The sequence below is a fragment of the Mycteria americana genome, chromosome 6 (assembly GCF_035582795.1).
Source record: "Mycteria americana isolate JAX WOST 10 ecotype Jacksonville Zoo and Gardens chromosome 6, USCA_MyAme_1.0, whole genome shotgun sequence".
Classification (NCBI taxonomy): domain Eukaryota; kingdom Metazoa; phylum Chordata; class Aves; order Ciconiiformes; family Ciconiidae; genus Mycteria; species Mycteria americana.
This window is the reverse complement of record NC_134370.1, coordinates 51,489,038-51,508,634: the sequence shown is the minus strand read 5'-3', so window position 1 is coordinate 51,508,634 and position 19,597 is coordinate 51,489,038. Positions and strand designations below refer to the sequence as shown.

The 19,597-nt window shown below is 45.1% G+C and overlaps 1 protein-coding gene across 5 annotated transcripts; it reads right to left on the bottom strand.

Moving 5' to 3' along the window:
* Positions 1 to 9,543: 9,543 nt before the first annotated feature.
* Positions 9,544 to 16,774, bottom strand: LOC142411621 (C2 calcium-dependent domain-containing protein 4C-like). Of its 5 annotated transcripts, none has more exons than XM_075505800.1 (3): positions 16,719 to 16,774; positions 12,957 to 13,030; positions 9,544 to 10,957 (listed from the first exon to the last, which is right to left on the bottom strand). In XM_075505800.1, exon 3 carries the CDS (start codon positions 10,900 to 10,902, stop codon positions 9,601 to 9,603), a length of 1,302 nt encoding a protein of 433 aa, XP_075361915.1. In that variant the 5' UTR covers positions 10,903 to 10,957; positions 12,957 to 13,030; positions 16,719 to 16,774; the 3' UTR covers positions 9,544 to 9,600. The 5 variants fall into 5 exon arrangements, with proteins under 5 accessions (XP_075361915.1, XP_075361914.1, XP_075361913.1 ...); XM_075505799.1 differs by lacking the exon at positions 16,719 to 16,774 and adding an exon at positions 13,664 to 13,872; XM_075505798.1 differs by lacking the exon at positions 16,719 to 16,774 and adding an exon at positions 13,733 to 13,871.
* Positions 16,775 to 19,597: the final 2,823 nt, after the last annotated feature.

The following is a 19,597-nucleotide window of genomic DNA, read 5'->3' as shown; positions in this document are numbered from 1 at the left end:
GCTTTGAGCAAGGGGTTGGACTAGGTGATCTCTCAGTCCCTGCCAGCCTCAACTATTCTGTGATTCTGAAGTTGACAAAAAGTCATGGGCCAATGCCATAACAAGGACATTTTTCTCTAGAAAAGAGTTCTTATCAAGAAAAAGTGAACTATCAGTGGTACCCAGTCTTCAAGCAGTATTTGTTTACAACACACTGAGTGGAAATATAAAGAAGTGGAGCAGATTAGCTCCATACCGATATTCCTAGTCCCACATTTTGGTTTTCTACTTTATCAGTTTTTCTTCCGGTAACTTCCCTGAGAGTATGCTGCATTTTGACCTTTAAAAAGGTCCCACAGATTAAATATCCCTTTGTTTCCCTTCATATTCATGCAATTCTCAAGTGTTCTGCTCCCATGGGCCCTTCAACATTAAAGCCTCATCTCCTCTGTGCCCATGTAGTAACTTCCAAGGGTGACAAATCATTCCTGCCAGGTGGATGTGTCTGTTGTCCCATAACTTCCATCCAGTCCCATCCCTGAGGCAACCTTAACTCATTCATTCCTAGGAAGGTATCTTTAAAGCAGATGGCTAAAGGAAGCCATGTGCATTTTTAGAACAATACAGAAATATTCCAGATGCTTCATGTACCTCTTCGCCTGCATTTCCTTTCCAATGCCCGTTCCTTTCCAATAGAAATACTTAGGACAAGTCTTAGGAAATTCTCTATTGAATTAGATTTGTGCTTAAGTTTTATGCAGACTTGGATAATGTCCAGTGCTCCCAGTGGGTTAGGAATAGCTCTCAATTTTACCAACTTTTTCATACTAATGGTTTTGTTTCAGATTCCTCTGGAGGAAGTACATACCCCAGCACGTATCCTGCTACAAAGGCAGCTGGGTTAATAAGCAACAAAGCTGTAGAATAGTTTAGGAACTTTTCTGAAAATAAATCAGAAGTTTTATCTTAAAAATAAAAATGCAAAATGATTTCTCAGGTGCACTGCATCCTCTGTGTCCTGGTTTCAGTTGAGATGATAGAATTAATTTTCTTTATAGTGGCTGGTATGGGGCTACGTTTTGGATTTGTGCTGAAAACAGTGTTGATAATACAGGGATGTTTTAGTTGTTGCTGCACTAGTCAAGGACTTTTCAGCTTCCCATGCTCTGCCAGGTGCAGAAGCAGCTGGGAGGGGACACAGCCAGGACAGCTGATCCAAACTGACCAAAGGGCTATTCCATACCATATGACACCATGCTCAGTATATAAAGCTGGGGAAGAAGGAGGAAGCGGGGGCATTCTGAGTGATGGCGTTTGTCTTCCCAAGTAACCATTACGCGTGATGGAGCCCTGCTTTCCTGGAGATGGCTGAACACCTGCCTGCCCATGGGAAGGAGTGAAGGAATTCCTTGCTTTGCTTTGCTTGCGTGCGCAGTTTTTGCTTTACTTATTAAACTGTTCTTATCTCAACCCACGGGTTGTCTTACTTTTGCTCTTCCGATTCTCTCCCCCATCCCACCGGGGGGGAGTGAGCGAGTGGCTGCGTGGTGCTTAGTTGCTGGCTGGGGCTAAACCTTGACACTCTGTCAGGGCACAGGGATAATCACCCTATCTGAGGAGATGTTTCTGGAGCCAGTTGCACCTACTTGGATATTCTCCTTACCAGCACCCCACTTGACAACGCCTCCATTCCCAACCCAGCCATCCTCCATCACCGATGGAGCACACATGGCAGACAAACAACACTTACCCCTAGATGTGCCAAGTGCTTTGTTGTCTTGGTTGACAACAAGATCACCTATTGCTCCACAGCTCTTTCATAGGTACAAGGCGACTGGTTACCTCTGGGCAAGGGGAGAGGAAAGAGGTGTTTACCTGGAAACTTGGTAATTAGGAAGCCCGATTTAAGTTCTGGTGTATATACCAGTAACCCCTCCGCTTGCAGCTTCTCATAAATTAATGCCGTTTCCTAACAATGTTTCTAACCTTAGCCAGACTTTGACCTGTACTGTTAAAGAAAATTATTTTCAAAAAGTCAGTTACATAATTCACACTAGTTCAGGAAATCACATCATTTGACAGATACAAACAGGACAAACACAGCCACTGGGCAAACTTGCAGTATATCAGAGCCCTGTAAATGCACCTCGCGGCCAGCTTATATTTTGCTCTAACCTTGTTTTGAGAGCAAGGTTAGTCAGGTCTTGTGTTTGGGAAAATTCGGGACACAAATCTCGCAGGTGGCACCTTCTGAGCCCCTCAGAAAGGGACACTCCCTGCTGGAGGTGGCATTCACTTCTACCAGCCCTATGCCCTGAGAGCAGACAAGGGGTGTGAGTCCCAAGGACCACTCACTTATGGCATCAAATGAGGCGATCTTGCACTGCTGAGCTACTCACGTAAAGCAGCTCTCCTTACCCAGAGCAATAAGCCAAGAGACCATTTGACACTGACCAAGTATTATCACCATGGATTTGAGGCTACAGCCCACTGAGGGGCAGGGTGTATCGCCATGCACATAGCTGGTTTGTGCTTTCTGCCTATTCAGATCTCTCCCTGCCCCACTCTCCGCAAAGGATAAACTCAAAGCCTGTTTAGCTGTTTCAAGATCTGAGGCAGTGAATATCAAGTACAGAGCTGGGCTAACCAAGCTTAGATTGCACCTCTGAAAAGCCTCAGCTATGATTTGAGACAACTTTTCTTATCCATTAAAAGTCATCTGTGGAGCCTTGACTCTCCTCCTTCCCCCACGGACCAACTGATCCAAGACTGCACAGCTGAATTACTGGCTTGAATCAGCTTTGACAGCAAGCTAATTAGGGGTGTGAAAGTCAGCATTTACCACAGTCACTTTTTCATCATTGGTGACATGGCTTTTGCCAACACTCAGCATGAGCCATTTGCCTTTAACAAGCTTTACCAGGTGATTTCCCCCCCGCCCCCCTTCACGACTTCAGTCCAGGGTTTGGTCTCAGCCTCAGCACAGCAGTCCCTGCAGGCAGGGCAGCAGGTGGTGCTGAGCCTGTCTTTAACACCAAAGCTTTGTCACGCTGTTTAAGTACAGGCAGGAGCAGTGCTGGGGCCTCCAGCTCAGCTGTAGCTCTGGCATCCAGCACTGCAAAAGCCAGCTGTGCCCGGTGCCCAGCTCCTTCTGCAAAATTTAACGCTGCTATCTCAGCAGAAGGCAATTTTGGCAGGTACAGCTCTGCTATGGGCACTGGGCTGCCAGAAGGGGTCAAGTAACATATGCTTACAACCAGGGTATCTTCTGGAATCACAATTACATAAATTAAATAATCTGGTGAAACCAGAGAAACGTCAGACAAACTTAAGTTGGCTCTGGCATTTCAAGATAGCATCTGTTACTGCTGTTATATTTACTGGTATGGTAAGTTCAGGTTTATTGCTCACTGGAAACAGCTAATGGTTAGCACAGGAAGGTTTGACAAAAAAAAAAACCCACCACCAAAAACAGAGCAAAGATTGAACTTAAATGGTTTCAGCTTCTGTAACTGTACACTTTCATAAAGGGATGATAGAAATAATCATGAGAATTCATGCAGTGCCATTCTAAGCTACCTCGTGCTTTGCCTCTGCACGTGAGAAAATGAGCACCTTTAATATCAAGCCTCTTACCTGAGTGCTTTTCTCAATCTCTTTCTCACCTGTTATGTCAAGGCAGGGAAGACCTCTTCCTTACAGGCAACTGAGGAACACGGTGAGACATAGCCATATGAAATCCGCAGCACATAGGGATGCAAGCATTGGAAAACTAAACTTGCGTGACCTCCTGTACTTTACAGCAACAGTCTAAACAGATGGGCTGTGACTGGCTTCCCTGTATGTGCCTCTTCAACACAGCAATGTAATGAAGACCCAGAACTTTGGCTGGCCCTCTCACTAAAATGAAGCAACTCTAAGGTTTTTCAGTCAACTTTCTCTCTCAGCTTGTACTCCTTCAAATGCTTCCTGATTTGGCACTGAAGAGGCTGAGAAATGCAAGTAGAAAAATCATTAAGATTTAACAGAAAGGAAGCAAGCTGGAAAATCTTGTTCAGTGCTTTCCTGTCTAGTACATGCAATGTTTGACAAGGTCACATTCTCACTGCACCACTCAGGATAGCTAATTTTGCAGCGTTAGAACATTTATAGCCAGAAATAGACAAGTAATAGCAGAAGGAATAACAAAATCAGAAGACAGCTGTCTGGTCACCTGTGGTGGTATCTAGGCAAAAGAGGCTGTTAATTCTTTTCAGTCCTGTTTGTTGAACCCTTCCTCTCATCTCTGGGACTGTGCTCAATTCCCGACACCTCACCCCAATTGCTATATACCACCAGCAACCTGGGCCGTAGCCATTTCTGTTCCTGACAGGAACAAAAAACTATTGGAAGCTCTTCTCCTCTCGTAAGGATCCCTTAAATGCAAAGAACCAGCAGCATAAAATACATGACTTGCTTAGCAATCCTGATGGAGGCACAACGGGCTGATGCACAAAGGATAACGTAGCCCCTTTTCCCCACTCTGCAGGCAGCAGGACGCTGTGCACAGACCAGGCTGAGGTCCGGTTTGGGGCGCCTGCGGCTCTGTCCCCTCCTGCCACCTGTGTTTTATATCAATCACCTTGACGCAAAGTAGGTTAGTTCACGAACACTCTGCAACATTAAATTTCATTTTACCTCCACTATGAGGACAGATTGTTCAGCATAATTTTAGTCTTTTCTTCTAAGACACTATTAATAATGATATTAGAGTACATTTCAGTGACAGTCATCAGCATTAAGTCTGTATTGAAATGCCATCTCATTTAAATATGCACATTAATCTTACATGCATTTTTTTGTTCAGGGCACATGGTAATGGAAACCAGATAGCATCTAATTATGCCATTCATTTTGAGAGCGTAAGGCTACTGTTTGGTTTAATCAAACATCCTGCTGCAAAAAGCTATCAATAGATGTGACTCATTACCTTTCCTACCTTGGCCAAATATCATGCCCAACAATTCAGCCACCTATGCAAGCTAGAAGATCTCTAACCTAGATGCAGGACAACTGCCCATCTCTAAAGCAGGCAGCAGTCACTGGAGAGCATGGGGACAGCCCAGCAAGCACAGGGCCTGTGGCATGCCCTCCCCAGCAGTCCTGCAGAGAGGTCCTTACACTGAGCAATCCCATTTACACAGATTTCTCCAGGACAACTTCCCCAGCCTTTGGGAAGTAGCTTGGCAACACAAAGATAGGCTTTTCACAGATTTATACGTTCATCTAGCTGTTCTTTCCTCAGTTCTCTGAGGAAACCAAAAGTTACCCACAGCAATTAATAGTTAGACTAAAAACTAGAAGAATTTTTGCCCATTAGGCCCCATCATATGTTCAGTCTTTCACCACAGTCACTATGGCTGACTGAAAAGCCAAGCCACAGAAACAGAAGTACCAGCCTCCTCAAAGAGCCCTCTCAGAGGAGGCACTTGGAGGCAGCGTAGGTGCCATTTTCAGCAGTGCCTCTCCAGAGCCAGTCTGAGAAATGGGAGCAGCTTAGAACAAGTGGTGCAATAAATGGAATTTGATACTGCAGGCACTGTGCTGCCTAATCCCCAGTCTACATGTCTGTCCTGTTAGGCTTTTTAGGTCATGGATAGTTGCTTCCCTTGGTATTATTCCTGAACTTTATCTGAAAAGCAGCACAGTTATAGGAATTGCATTTTACCCTACCACACTTCAGTACATTGCACCACAAACTGTATTCGAATACAACCTGCGTGGTTATCTGGAAAGAAAAACAAGACTTGCTTTAGAGTAATATTTGTCCAGAATTGAAGCGGCATGCTTAAAATAACTGGGTTTGAAAAGCCAGCACTAGTAGTACTTCCAGTGCAGCTGAAACGAATCATATTTGCTTAGCAAATGTGAGTCCAGGATCTTGGCAGAAAGACCTTGTTTTCCTCAAACAATTGCCATGTTTTTTTTAAAAATGAAATTAAGAAGTTATCTTCCAACCAGTGAGCACCACTGAACACAGCTGATCAGACTACCCCAAAACAGGAGTTTTGCTTGAGAGTCATTTATGCTACTGTATTTTCATGGTATTTTAGAAGTTCAGAAAACTTCTGAAGAGAGTGTTTCTTAACTGTGAGTAGCTGTTTGCTAATGCCAGAAGGTGGATTTTCTTCTTGCTGTTTACTCTCATTTAAGCATTAAGGCATCATGAGTTTTTCCAGGCTGAAGTATCCAGTTGCCTTTTTGTTTGCTTATACAGGTGTTTTACGTAATAGCCCCAATAAGGCTGACGCTTTCGGAAAGCAGCTGCAGCATAGGCAGTATTGTAGGAGTTCGCTTACAGCTTAGTTGACCTCTAAGAGCACAAGAAAACAAGTCCTGCTCCCTCTCATACTCAAGCAAATTGAAGCGTTCAAATTGTATTATGGCTTTGCATTGCTAATCAGAACAACAGTCTGATAAGCAACACCCCAAAGCTCAAAAGGGATCAAAATGTAAAAAGACACACTAAAATGGGGGAGGCGGGGGCACCAGAACTGTTTTCCATCTAGTGTTACAGTCGTACTTAGTCCTGAGACTGACTAACGTAGCTGGATAGGTACTTAATTCAAAGATCTTATATTAAAGAAGAAAATTATCAAGAAAAACCTGAAGTTAGATTAGTTACCAGAGAAACACGGGCAAGCGCAGCTGTCCTTCCCAGGCTTAAACTCTGCCTTTGAATCAGGTCTGCAAATCTGCTGCTGCTTTCAGCTGAAGGAGCAAGTCACCCTCTAGCATGCAGGCCTATCATCAAACTTGTGTATGGAGGCTTTCTCAGAAACAAGTCATTGTTTAAAGAGTTTTAAAACCAGCTCAGTTTTCTTTCAACCAACCAAAGATGCACCTTCACCTCTTTAAATACCTGACTAGATGAGCCCAGCTGGAAACTTATTTTCCTGTGACAGGAAGGGAGGACTTTCTCCAAGGGCTTAACTCCTTCCCTGCCTGATGAAGGATGAGAATTTACAAGCACTTCTCTTTTATGCCAGTAACTACACTATGCCCATTAGCCTGCAGAAGAGAAGGCTCAGGGAAGATCTCATTGATGCGTATGAATATCTGATGGGAGGAAGTGAAGAGGATAGAGCCAGGCTCTTCTCAGGGGTATCCAGTGACAGGACAAGAGGAAAGAAGCGCAAACTGAAATACAGAAAATTCCGCTTACGCAGAAAGAAAAACTTTTTTACTGTTAGGGTGGTAAAACACTGGAGTGGGGTTCACAAGCAGATTGTGGAGTCTCCGACCTTGGAGACACTCTAAACCCAACCGGACATGGTCCTGGGCAGCCTGCTGGAGCTGACCCTGCTTTCAGCAGGAGTCAGGTGATACAGTCTCCAGAGGCCCCGTCCCACCTCAACCGTTCCGTCACTGTGTCCCTGCACTACAGCACTGGCACGGCGCATATCACAGGGCAGTTAGGTACCCACTGTAGTGTGACTGTATGTGATCCTCTGACACATGTAACTGTTCTCTTCTGCATTATCTCAGCTTCTTTCTCCATGTGGATATGCCTGTGAAGAAACCTTAAGTCCCAATAACTAAAAATGTGATGGTGGATGAGTGATGAGCCTGAAGAGAGAGCCTCTGCCTTCCTTTGGGAGACCCCATACGATAACCAATTAAATAGGCTTAAAGTTTTGCAGCATTATTGATTCTTCCTTGCAGTCACATTTTTTAATTTCACTTCTCCCCACTTCCTTTAGGTTTTCCCTTATAGTCAGTTTGCCCAGATTCAAGGATACAAATATCCATGCATCACCTCCAGCTGCGCATTGTGTCAGTACATGTAATTCTTTCCTTTAGCACAAAGGGATTATTATTCCATTTTATTTTAATCAGCTTCTGGGAATATACCCAGCCATTCTCCTAGCAAGTTGTCCTTTGTACGAGGATTCTGTTTTCCGAAGCATCTCACATGAGCTGGATCAAGGATTAGCAGTGGGCATTTCTGAGCACTCGGTCACATCTAACATCCTTTGGGCTTTTTCTGCTATCAGAAGGAAAAAAATCATTCCTGGGGTACCTAAGTCTGAAATAGAATCAAATGATTCAGTGGCAAAGCAATACCAGAACCTCCCATGAACAGTCCCATGATTTGCAGGCAGTTATACCCTTGCCAGAATAGGGCAGGGGGAGCATCTGCTAGAAATCTTTTTGAAAGAGCTTTTAAACTGTGGATTTGGCACAAGCAAGACCCTGTTTCTGCAGCCTCACAGGGAATACAGAAGAAAACCTTCCTTTTCTGTGCCCCACGCCTGTGTGGATTGCTCCTCCATTAAAAGGCTTATCTACCTTCACATAATGAAGCCTGCAACTTAATCAAGGGAGGCAGCAACAGGCCTGGACTTTCAAGACAGAGTTTCTGCCTCCTCCCACTTGTACAGCTGCAGTTTCTACGAGCTTACCTATTTTACCTAGCCCCCAGTCCACCTCAGAAGACAAAAAAAAAAAAAAGAAAAGAAAAAGGGAAGGTGACCTCAAGCATGCAGGAGCTCTGCACCTTTGCATTTCTCATGGTGTTAAAGCAAGTGCCTCAGCCACTCACTGTTTGCTGGTACAGGACAGAGAAAGACTATCCTAATTTTATCACAATTACTTCAACAAGCTAGGCAGCAAGTCATTAGCTGAAGCAGGAATTCAACCCAGAGATCCCAAACTATACTTCGCCCTTGCTGTATCAACATCTTACCCTATCTGCTTCAGTTTCAGAAAGGATGCAATAACTGAATTGCTGAGGGTTATAGCTCCAGGGTACATTCCTGACCAAAACACAATTACCTGGCAACTTCATCCTGACAGCTGTGAAATGAGCCATGGAAAGCAAAGGTAAATTAAGATGCTAACTGTGCTACAGCAATCACCAGCTCCATAGTGACCCCAGGCAGGAGTCACCTCACTGTTCGGTGTTGATAGTATAGGTCTATGGAGAGAAAGAGAGCGCTGCCTGCAGTAGTTTTTAGCTGCTGCTCAGAAGCTTATCTTGTTATCCTCAACACAAGCTTACACCTGCTTTGGGAGTCCAAATCCTCCACCCCTGTTGTAGGAGAAGGGCTGATTCCCAAACAAAGTATATAGCGCTCTCTCCCCCTCCAGGAACACAGGACGCATTAAAACGTTCATTTCTGTAAACATGAGTGCTGTCAAAATGGTCTATTTAACTGACGTAGTACCTGGGAGATGCAACAGAGTTCAGTGCCTATTGTGTGCCCATGCTGTGTACCTGCTTAGGGACCAGAGTGAGTGAAAAACAACCCTTCCACACCCTGAAAGCCATAAACAAGAACAACTTTGACTTCGTAACTGCCTAATCCCTTATCCTAAAGGCAAACTAGCCCTTCTGCCCTCCTCTCCTACTCTACAGGCAGGTCTGCTCCACGGCTACCTTTTAATTTAACAGCAAATACCTTACACAGTTTGAAGCATTAAGCAGCAAAATAAGGCACAACAGCATGAGAGTAAATACCAAGCAACACAGTGCTTTAAAGTATTCTTAAAAAAAAAAAGAAAAGAAAGTAAACCCAAAACTTTATTTAGTAGAAAACTTTTAGAAGACAAAATTAGTCTGTTTGCACGTTTGAAGTATTACACTGACAACATACTCATTAAAGACAATTCCCGTTCTCCTAAGGTGTAATCGCGTTTCATACTGCACCCTTTATTCATTGCTTTCATCCTTACAGAGAGGCTATAAAGCTCTTCTTCCGCAATGCCATCAAAAAAGAAGTCCTCATTGAAGATGGGATTTCTGCTTCTCTTTATAACAGTGCTCCTCTGTTTCTGTGTTTTCCCTGGCAGCAGGGAGAAGGTGATACAGCAGTTTATGTTTTTGGGCTCTACAGAGTCATCATATAAACCCTCTGCACTGATCAGGCGGATCCGCAGCCTTTCATTTTCTGAGCAGTATTCAGCCGATAGCCTCAACATGCCTCCCTTGTCCATTACCACAGTGCTCTCTCCCACTAGTCTCTCCCGGCTGCAGGTCAGGTCCAGGGGAAAGATGGGAGAACAGGACATGCTAAAGCTCTGCGTGGCAAGCAGCCCCTCTGAGGCCCGCCTGATGGCACTGGGGCTGTTATCAGTGGAGCTGCTCTCCTCTGTAGAGAGAGAATTGTTCCTGGCCATGCTGGATTTGTTCTTGGCTTTCAGCGCTCGGCAGAGCAATCCCTCCTGACTTTGTGTTTTGATCAGGGAGCAGGATCTGGGAGGTGACCTGCTGAGAAGCGGAGAACTGAAAGGAGAGGAATCGCTGGAGGAGGCAGTATCGCTGTCACAGGTGCCTTGCCTGTGCAGAGAGAGATGCTTGGGAGGCAGCCTCACAGAAGCAAAGCTGATAGCAATGGGGTTAGACATACTCCCTTTGCCACTGAATGTGTTCGCTCTGGATCGAGACAGCATCAGGCTGGGCAGAGCACCACGTGGGTCACCATGGAAGATGGACTCCTTTCTCCTGGTGTGGGGACTCTCCAGCAAAGTGCAGAAGCCATAGGAAGTGGGGGCTCTGGGAAAGTGAGGCAGGGAGAGCGCTGCTTGGGACTGTGGGTCCGAGTTGGTGCTTTCTTCCTCCAGGGCTGGGATCTCTTCAGCACTTTCCACCTGAATGAGATGTGGCAAAGACGAGCTGGGGCTGTAGTCAGAAGAATTAAGATCTGCATCCTCTGAACTGTGGTCCTGGTGGGAGCCAGTGCCCTTAACAGGGCCAGAGCTGGTCAGCCTGGGAGGAATGCAGAATTCAGGGATTCTGTCAGGGGTGAGCACATTAGGAAAAGCAGCAGCCCCCAGTCGGGCTTTTTCAGGCAGATTTTGGCCAGGTGGCAGTCCCAGGAAGGAGGAGCTAGGGAGGTTTCCATTTTCATGTGATGCTCTGATCTTTTCCAAGAACCACATCACTGTAGCTGGGCAGGAGGTCCTCAAAGAGGAAAAGCTTGAAGTACAAATCCACCTGCAGACACACAGAGATGCATGAACAACCTTCTTGGACACACTGCAGCTGAGCAAGGCACAGAGGATGCTATTCAAGGCACGACCGGCACAAACCCAGTCAATCCACAGATTCAAGACAGCCTCTGCCCAGCACACTATCTTTAGCGAAGTCGACCGGATTTTGCCACAAGAACAGAACTAAACCACTAAAGAGATAACACAATATTGAGTCGCTACCAGGGGAAAACGTCCCTTTCGGATAAACCCCACCGTACTTCTCCCTTAGCAGAGACGTACCTTGTCAAGTGCAAGCCGCTTGTTCTTTGCGGCAGGCAGCCCGCCCTCGCTCGCCGCTAACCCGCTTGAGGCACCCTCGGCGGCCGCAGGCCGGCCCCCCGCGCCGAGCCGGCCCTTTTCTAGCGGCGCCGGGCACCTCCCACCCGCGTCGCCGGCGCAGGGAGGGGGCTGCCGGGCCGGGGCCGCGCCTCCCGCACCCTGCCCCCCCCCGCCGGCTCTCAGGCGGAGGAGAGAGGAGGAGGAGGAGGAGGAGGAGGAGGAGGAGGAGGAGGAGGAGGAGTACCCCGCCGCAGCTGCCCCTCGCCGGACACCGCGCTGAGCAGCGGGGACGCGTCTAGAGCAGCGGGGAGGGACCTCCCAAAATGAGCCCTTCACGGGAAAGCGCTTTCGGTGCCGGCCCCACGCCCCCACGGGGCGGCAGCTGCGCCCGCCGCTTGGCGCCCACCCGCGAGCGCGGCGGGACGGGGCGGCCCTCGCCCGGCCCGGCGCTCGCAGGGGTGGCCAAAGCCACCCGTACAGCAAGCAGCCGCTCGTCCTTCCCCTGCTTCCAGTTTCTTTTTGATTAATATCTATTTACAGAGGCGTCCCGAGGCGTTTCGAGATTAACTAACAAACCCAGGACAAAAGCTGAATTGTCTCGGTGCTTCTTTCTTCTCCAGATCCTGGCAGGTTTCCAGCATTAGAGCAGTAGGAAGTGAGGATTGCGGTTTTTCAAGCTCATTTGAAAAGAACTTTGCTGCTTTTCTGCATCTGAATGTGTGTGTCCCCCCCTCATTATCCACAAAGAACATCAGACAACCGAGCCCTGACCCAGTGTCCTATCACTGATCCTGAGCAACACCACAAACAGGAATGCAGATGCAGTGAGGAGAAAGACAAGGCAGAAAATGCTTTGGCAAGTCACCTTGAAATGGAGTATGTCAAAAGCACAGCCATGCGTGACGCAGAACAGACATGGTACAGAGCCAGGCGGGATCCATGAACTTTCTCACCACAGTTTTGCAATGCAGCAGAACTTGAACGGACCTCTGCAAACTCTGTAATTATTCTGCAAGCTGCAAATAGGAATCTTAACTGCAAAGCCAGGAAGGCCTGCCAAACAGGTTGGCTGAATACTCGGTTGAAGCTGCATGCCTGTAACACAGTGATAGTAGACCAGTAATTTTCTGTCTTTCCTTTCCCGGCTGAAGAGCTGAAGTTCATGTTTACCGAGTGCTTGAAATAGACAAGATGTGCTCAGAGAAAACAAATCAAGTGGCTTACAGGGGCAGGGAACATTTTGAACCTGCTGAAAGATTTAGCTGGGAACATCCATGTTCTGGGTCTGAGCCTTGCCTCTCTCCTGCTTGTTTTACACCAGTTAAGCTTCACTTTTGTAATAATCCTCCAGTGATTCAAATCAGAGAAAATTCTTTCTGCAGTGCTTTGTAAAAAGGTTCAGGACACCCCAAATGTCCTAGTAACGTTTCAGTTGCCAGTGCTTTTGCAGTTTACTTAAATGGATTTACTTGCTGTGGATGTGGTTCAAATAATCTCCAATCTAATTTAGAGGCTTCCAGAGAGGGTTTGCGCTTTCCCCAGCTAATGAGACTTTCCAGCAGCATAGTCAGAGGGGCTATTGGAGACACTGGGATGCTCTCCTTCAGGAAGCAGAATGTGCGCCACAGAGCTGTTCTCTGTTCAGACCAGGCAATACAGTATATACATCATGCATTACATACCATGTAGCTTCCAAAGAGTAAGTGAGCTTCGTTCCATTATATACAGCTCTGTTTTTAATACCAAAGATTTGACTCTAAAAAGGGAGAAAAAGGAAGGAAATGGAGCTTTTTAGTGGGAACCTTATTACCTCCAGTAACAGTTCACAAAAGTAGTTCAGATATGGCAATTAGCCTCACGTATACTAAGTCCACAGCAAGCATCACGCAGTGGTGTAATAAAGTAGCTACCCTGCTTCAGGTACTTAATTTCCATTTAGTCTCTTTAGGCTTCCTCTACAGTTAAGTGAAAGAGCTAGGGTTTTTCCAGAGGATGATTCAGAGTATCCTGATGGCAGTTGCCTCTCTCCCTCTGGTGACTGCAAAGAGAGAGCAGGTGCCTAACACCGGGTGGTATGTATCCTCCTCTCCCCCTTCCTAATAAAGCCCACCCTTTATAGCCACTTAACAGATTGCTGCTGTGCTGGGAGTTCAGCAACACTTAAGCACTTGCACATCCCCCGTGGAAACAGACACTCAAATGTACGATTAGCTGTTCAGCCGCCTCTGTTCAAAACGCTTTCCTCTTTCCTTGATTAGCTTCAGAGCATAATTAAAATACGCTGCCAACAAGGCTTTCTGTTGCTATAAAAAAAAATGCGTCTGTCATAAACCACTTATAAACCGGAAGGGATAGAATTTGTGGCAAGGCTTTATTACAATTCCTGTACCAAATAACAGGTGAAGCCCTGGGATCCGGCCAGGGGCTGGAAAAGCTGCGACGAAAGGAAATCAGCTACCCGAGCAACACGGGACGAAGCACGGCCTTTCCCTTCGCGTTCCTTCAAGCTTTCCTTTCCTTTCCTTGCACTACCGCCGCGTTGCCTTCCCTCGGCGTAACGACCCGGCTGAGGAAACGCCGACCGTCCCGCCTCCCCCCCCCTTCCGGCTGGCCGTGGGGGCCGCCGCGGGGCCGGGCTGGGGCCCCGCCGCGGGCCGCGGGCCCCGGGCCCCACCTGTCGGCCGCGGCGCTGTGGGGAGGCTAACGCCGCGGTGCGGAGCGCGTTGGTTGAGGTTAACAAACTGGTAGCAGCCAAAACGTGCTTCAAACCTAGCCTGCCACGTCCCTGGAAAGCTTTCCGTTCTTGTTTAACTGAGCTGGTTTAAGTCTTTAATTCAGTATTTAGTTTACAAATTATTTCATTCTCCTGCAAACAGTAGCAATGTCCTGGTTATTGATTAAAAAAAAGAGTGGTAGTTCTGCAACCTCCTCAGCTTGGGGATGTCACGCATATACACACACACACTACCGTAGCGTGTTTCTGTAAAGGGAGGAGGACATCGTTATCCCGTACAACTGCAAGGCCTGTCCAGTGCAGCTATTACGGTGAAAGACTTCTCTACCTGGAATAATTACACAAATTCAGAACTGTTTTCTAGGTCTTCATCAATAGCACCGATGGGTTCGAGGGCCTGGAAGTGCAAGGGTAAACCTTTCACTCGGGTCAGTGGTTTACAGTGGGCAGAGGCAGGAGGCCCTGAGGAGCTGACAGCCTTTGGATGATGTGCGCCAGCGGTGGTGGAGCTCTCCTTGCCCAGCCAAGATGAGTGGGAAGGAAAAAAAGAACAACTTCTGGCCCTGCTGTGAAAGGGGGAGGTGTGGAAGACAGGCATGGATGAGACGGCACATAACAGCTTGCCATTCTTAAAGAAACAGAAATGGCTTAGTACATTGTGCTACCTAAAATATGCAAAATTTCCACAGGCTTCTGTGAGAATAAATAACCCTGTTCAGCTTTATTTTCCCTAAAGAAAGCAGCAGCAATTCAGCTGTAGTTTCTTGAAAAAACCCTCAACCAACTGGGAGCACTTAGATTTTTTTTTTTTTTCATTAGAGATTGGTATCATGAGCAAATTTATAGCACATTGATTCATTCCTGTCATTTTGATGAAGGTCGGAGATACCTATTAGCAGTCTGCTCACCACTTCTAGCCTAAATCAAGTCATTCTACATCACCGGTATAGTAATACAAAGTAGTCACAGAGGTTCAGCAAATCTAATCTGAAAACTTCATCGTTCTTCTGTTATTTTGTATTGTATAGTAGCTTATATTTTACCTCATCAGCAAAGGCAAACTTCTGCATGGCTTTATGAGAAGTGTCCATGCTCCTTTAAATGAACGAATGAAAGAACAGATGCCTGAGCGCTGCTTGGCAGCAAGAGCACAGGAGTGGCAGGGCCCTTCAGGCACTTTGGGACTTCATGCAAAGTATCTCAAGTACCTTGTGTCACAGCAGTATGAACTGTAAAAGTCTAAAGGTACAAACTGAAGAATGTGTTCTTTCTAGCATATTACATGGTCCTGTGATGAGAAGCTGACATTTGCCATGCAAAATCCAAGAAGGTTATGCTGTTCCTAATGGCACTGCCACTGAAGTCAGCAAAAAACTCTGTCTGAAGTATAGGACTATACGGGGATCTAACCGCATTTGGCTTTAAATGCCTTTCCATGTTTACAATGGAAATATACCCAATTCCAGGCAGCATCTACTTCATGTCTATTTCAAATCTGAAAACATATTTTCATTATTTTCTCTACATGATATTAAATTTCTTTTCCCTACATGCTTTCCAGGTTTTAAGACCCCATAATGCAAAACCCAGCTTCCAGCATGAAATGTACTTCAGATAAAGCATGATGTCCAAGGCCAATAAGATTCAGATGCTATTTACGGAAAAGCCAGTCTAGCATTTTAATTGGTTAAAGAAATATTTTCCCCTGCAACAATTTGGTGCCCAGGAGTAGATGAGCTGCTGCAGTCCATTTTCTGTCCCACATTTTAGCATGAAGGTAGAGTCTAACTTTCACTAACAGCAATTCCCATGCTCAGCTGTGTAAAGGAACCCTGTAAGCAGGCATGAATATGTATGAAGCTGGGAGAAAAGCGATAATAGCTCTAATGAAAAGGGGAATTAAGTCTTTCTTGCGTTTTCTGTGTTCAAGCAACCTATCAGTAATTACTAACATCCTTTCCGAAACTGCTCGTCTCCTTTAAAACTTAAATGGCATCATATAGGAAACTTTTTATTCCATTCTCTCAAACACAAATAATAGTTTCTCTATAAACATTCACCAGTAAATAATATAAATTTCTGATTAGCTTAATTCCTTATTTCCTACCCAATCAACTTGTTTGATTACATTGCTGCTAGTGTATGAGAGATTGTTTAGTACCAATTTTACCTTGAATAATAAAAAATACTCAACACCTCCCCCAAAATACACCTACGTCACTTATCAACAGTTAGTAATTCTAAACATCCATCAGAAATGTTTTTCCTAGATTTTATTCTACTTGTGAAGCATAAAAAACAATTACTATTTTATTGCAGAAGTTTAGTTTCTATGACCATCACTAACAAGAGAGCGCATTCCTAGCATAGAGCAAGTTCTACTATAAAAAAGGAGCTGGTGACAAAGAAAAGTAGATCACTGGCTTTGATTGGATTGACTGAATACCTGAAGGGAGCTTCCCTGGATGATAAAATTAATTCTTGCTTATCATTGCCCTTCCCCTTGGAAAAGATTTGAAAGTTTTGACTTAAATGAACATCGCTGATTTAAGTGCCTACAGTCAATAAAGCCTGGGGAACAGGGTGACTTCTGAGGGTGAATAGGTTTTCCAGTATTCCCTATGTACCTACAAAGTCAGTACAAATTCAGACCAACAGGATAAGCGGATTCTGGATACACATATTCTCGTCTATGGGTCAGTTGTATTACCTCTTAGAACAGTCAGATGAGTTATGACACCTGAATCCAGGTAAAACACAAAGAAATAGAAGGTTTTGGGGTTATAGAGAAGACACACACTGTAGAAAGCATTATACATATAAAGCAGCTTCATGGATTTCACTCAGGAACAAATCAAAATTTAATGCCAATATTCAATGAACTGGGACAATATGCTTATGCAATGTAGCAGGTTATCAGGCTTGTCTTTGTCCAGTCAAAGTAAAAAATTATGTATCATGGGAAAATATGAAATATTCCTGGTCAGAGCTGGAAACATTAAATAGTCTCGTAAAATGCCAATAAGAAACTGAAACTCAGCTTGAGGTGTACCAGTATTGCTGAGAAAAAGCCTCAACATTTTTTTCTAGAATATAATGCTGCAACTATCTTATCTTAGGATCTACAGAATTACCTAGATTCAAATGGGTATTTGTTGTTCAAGTCTCTTATTTGTAATGTTACAATTTTCTGTTGTTTTAATGACAGCGTTTCTAATTGGATTGATAGGATTTTTTTCTGCTCACTGTTCAGCTGTAGTTGTTATAATGCTGTGGCCAACATGGTACTGATAAGCAGCAGAATGGACTAGAGAGCTGTTACAAAGATCACTTCAGACATTAATGGAAAAACAGATGCATCTTTCATGACAGTGGCATATAAAGAACTCAAGACTGCCAATAACTTTGTCAAGCAGAGTTGTAACACTGTAGGAAAGAATGGAACCAGAAAAATACTTTAAAGGCTATCAGGATCATGAAATATATCACACAACAGGTAATTCATTATTTACATTTCCCATGCTTGGAGTGAAACGAGCTCCGCTGCTCAGCTCAGCCAACTACCTGGAAAAGCAAGCTTCTGCACACAGATAACCAGGATAAAATTCAACAGCAGATCAGAGTGGATTTTCTAGCACCATCAGACACTCGATTAGCCTAGGCAGTTTAGATAAGCTGATGAAAGGATCCTAAAGAAGGATGGAACTGGCTTGAGACAGGAAGGAAACAGAAGAGAGGTAGATTATTTAGTTGAAAGAAATATGATGGGCAGAATGACTCTGCTTGCTTCTGAAAAAAAGGGGGACTTTGAGCTGTGTTGCACCACTCCAACTTGGAAATAAGAGGAATGTGTGACTCTCAGTCAAGGCTTGGCAAATTGCTGCCCCATCAGTGACTTTCTGTGCTTAAATCTTAAACTTCAAAAGGGCAAGGGACTGAGGGACTCAAAAGGAGCCTGCTGGTGCCCCTGTATCTGTGAGGCCACTGTTCTGAAGGGTGACAGGAAAGTGTCTGATCTTCCTCCAGTGAATTAATATTATCAGTATGGTTAAAGGAAGTCTGATCAGGAAAATAATTTCACAGTTTTGTTGCTATGGATGTACACTCACTCTGACAGGCCAGTCATAAGATCACAGCCAGGTTATACAGGCACAGACATAAAGAATGGAAATTGAATTTCCGCTAAACAAAGATTTACATTCCATAGATTACTCTGCAAGTGCCCTTAATCTACATTCTTGAAGCCATGGCAGTAGCAGAGGTGTGTAGGTTGGCCATGCATTCAGGCTGTCAGACCCTGGAACACCAAAGCCACAGCTGAACAGTGAGAAGGCAATGATGTGTTGTGAGGAGTGACAGAGCATTCTGGGGTATGCTATGGTTCTTCTAACAGTGATAGTGTAACATCAGCATCTAGACCTAGTGCGCACAAATAAGTCACACCGTTGCAGTGGTTTAGGACGTAGCAGCTTACCTTAAAAAGCAGTGTTGAGGCAATGGTGCCCTGAATTGGCAGCCCTGAAAGCAAGCATGAAATGCTTTTTTCCATTCTGTCTTGTAGGACTTAGGGTACAACTGATTTTACAAACAGAGTCTTCACAGCTTCTCCAACCTTTTAAACAACCCTCTGGTGCATTCTGTCAATGCAGAACTGGAGAAGAAAAAGGAAAAGATGGTGATTTGACATCAAGCAAATATAACTGTGAAAAGGACTTAAAAATGCTCTCCCTAAATCTACCCCTAAAGGGTAGATATGTCTCATCTTGAAAATGGAAGAAAGCCTAGTGATTTCTCCCCAGATCTGACTCTTCTGAACAGCATTAGAGGACAAGCAGACGTGGGTGGGAACAAACCTTGCAGCAAGACAGAAGGAACACACATCCAAGGGACTGGTGTATAAACTGCCTTGTTAGTAGACGTTTCACATAAGTTTTATAGGGCTGAACATGATGAAAACCTAAAAATTCCCATGACGTTTCCCAGGAGTTGCAGCTCTGTATTGCAGACTCTGGGTTTCTTTCAAGAATTCTGGGATACAGTGAAACCAGACCCAGAAGTGCCCCCAGACCGATGTGTTCAGGTCACTCTTCTGTTGTGGAAGATTGACTTTTTATTTGGGCAAACAGCCTGGGCTTTCACCCACCAGGCTAGGTCTGCAAGACATGAATGTTTCATGATTTCCGGAAACACAAATCTGACATGGCTGGGAGAGCTCATGCTGTAGGCCACCCCATCGGCATGTTGTAGGTTCAAGTGACTGCAAGGTGATCAACATCTCTAAATGCGATAAGAGAGCTTTCCTTCCTGAAACCTGGATTCCTTGTCTTACACCAAATTCAACTTTGTGTTGTTTGTTCCCTCAATACATATATCTAGCCTGACTTCAGGGCAGGCTTCTCTCCACTAGGCCAGGTAAATGCTTCTAAGGATTTCCTGAAAAAAAGAGTCCACCAAACTGATTGGCTCTTTTCATAGGGATGTGCTGTGTAACAGCAGTAATGACCAAAACCATTCATTTCATGGCTTTGTAGAGTTACGGTGCTGTGGCTTGTAGCAGGTTATACCCCAGTTAATGAAATTTGAGAATTA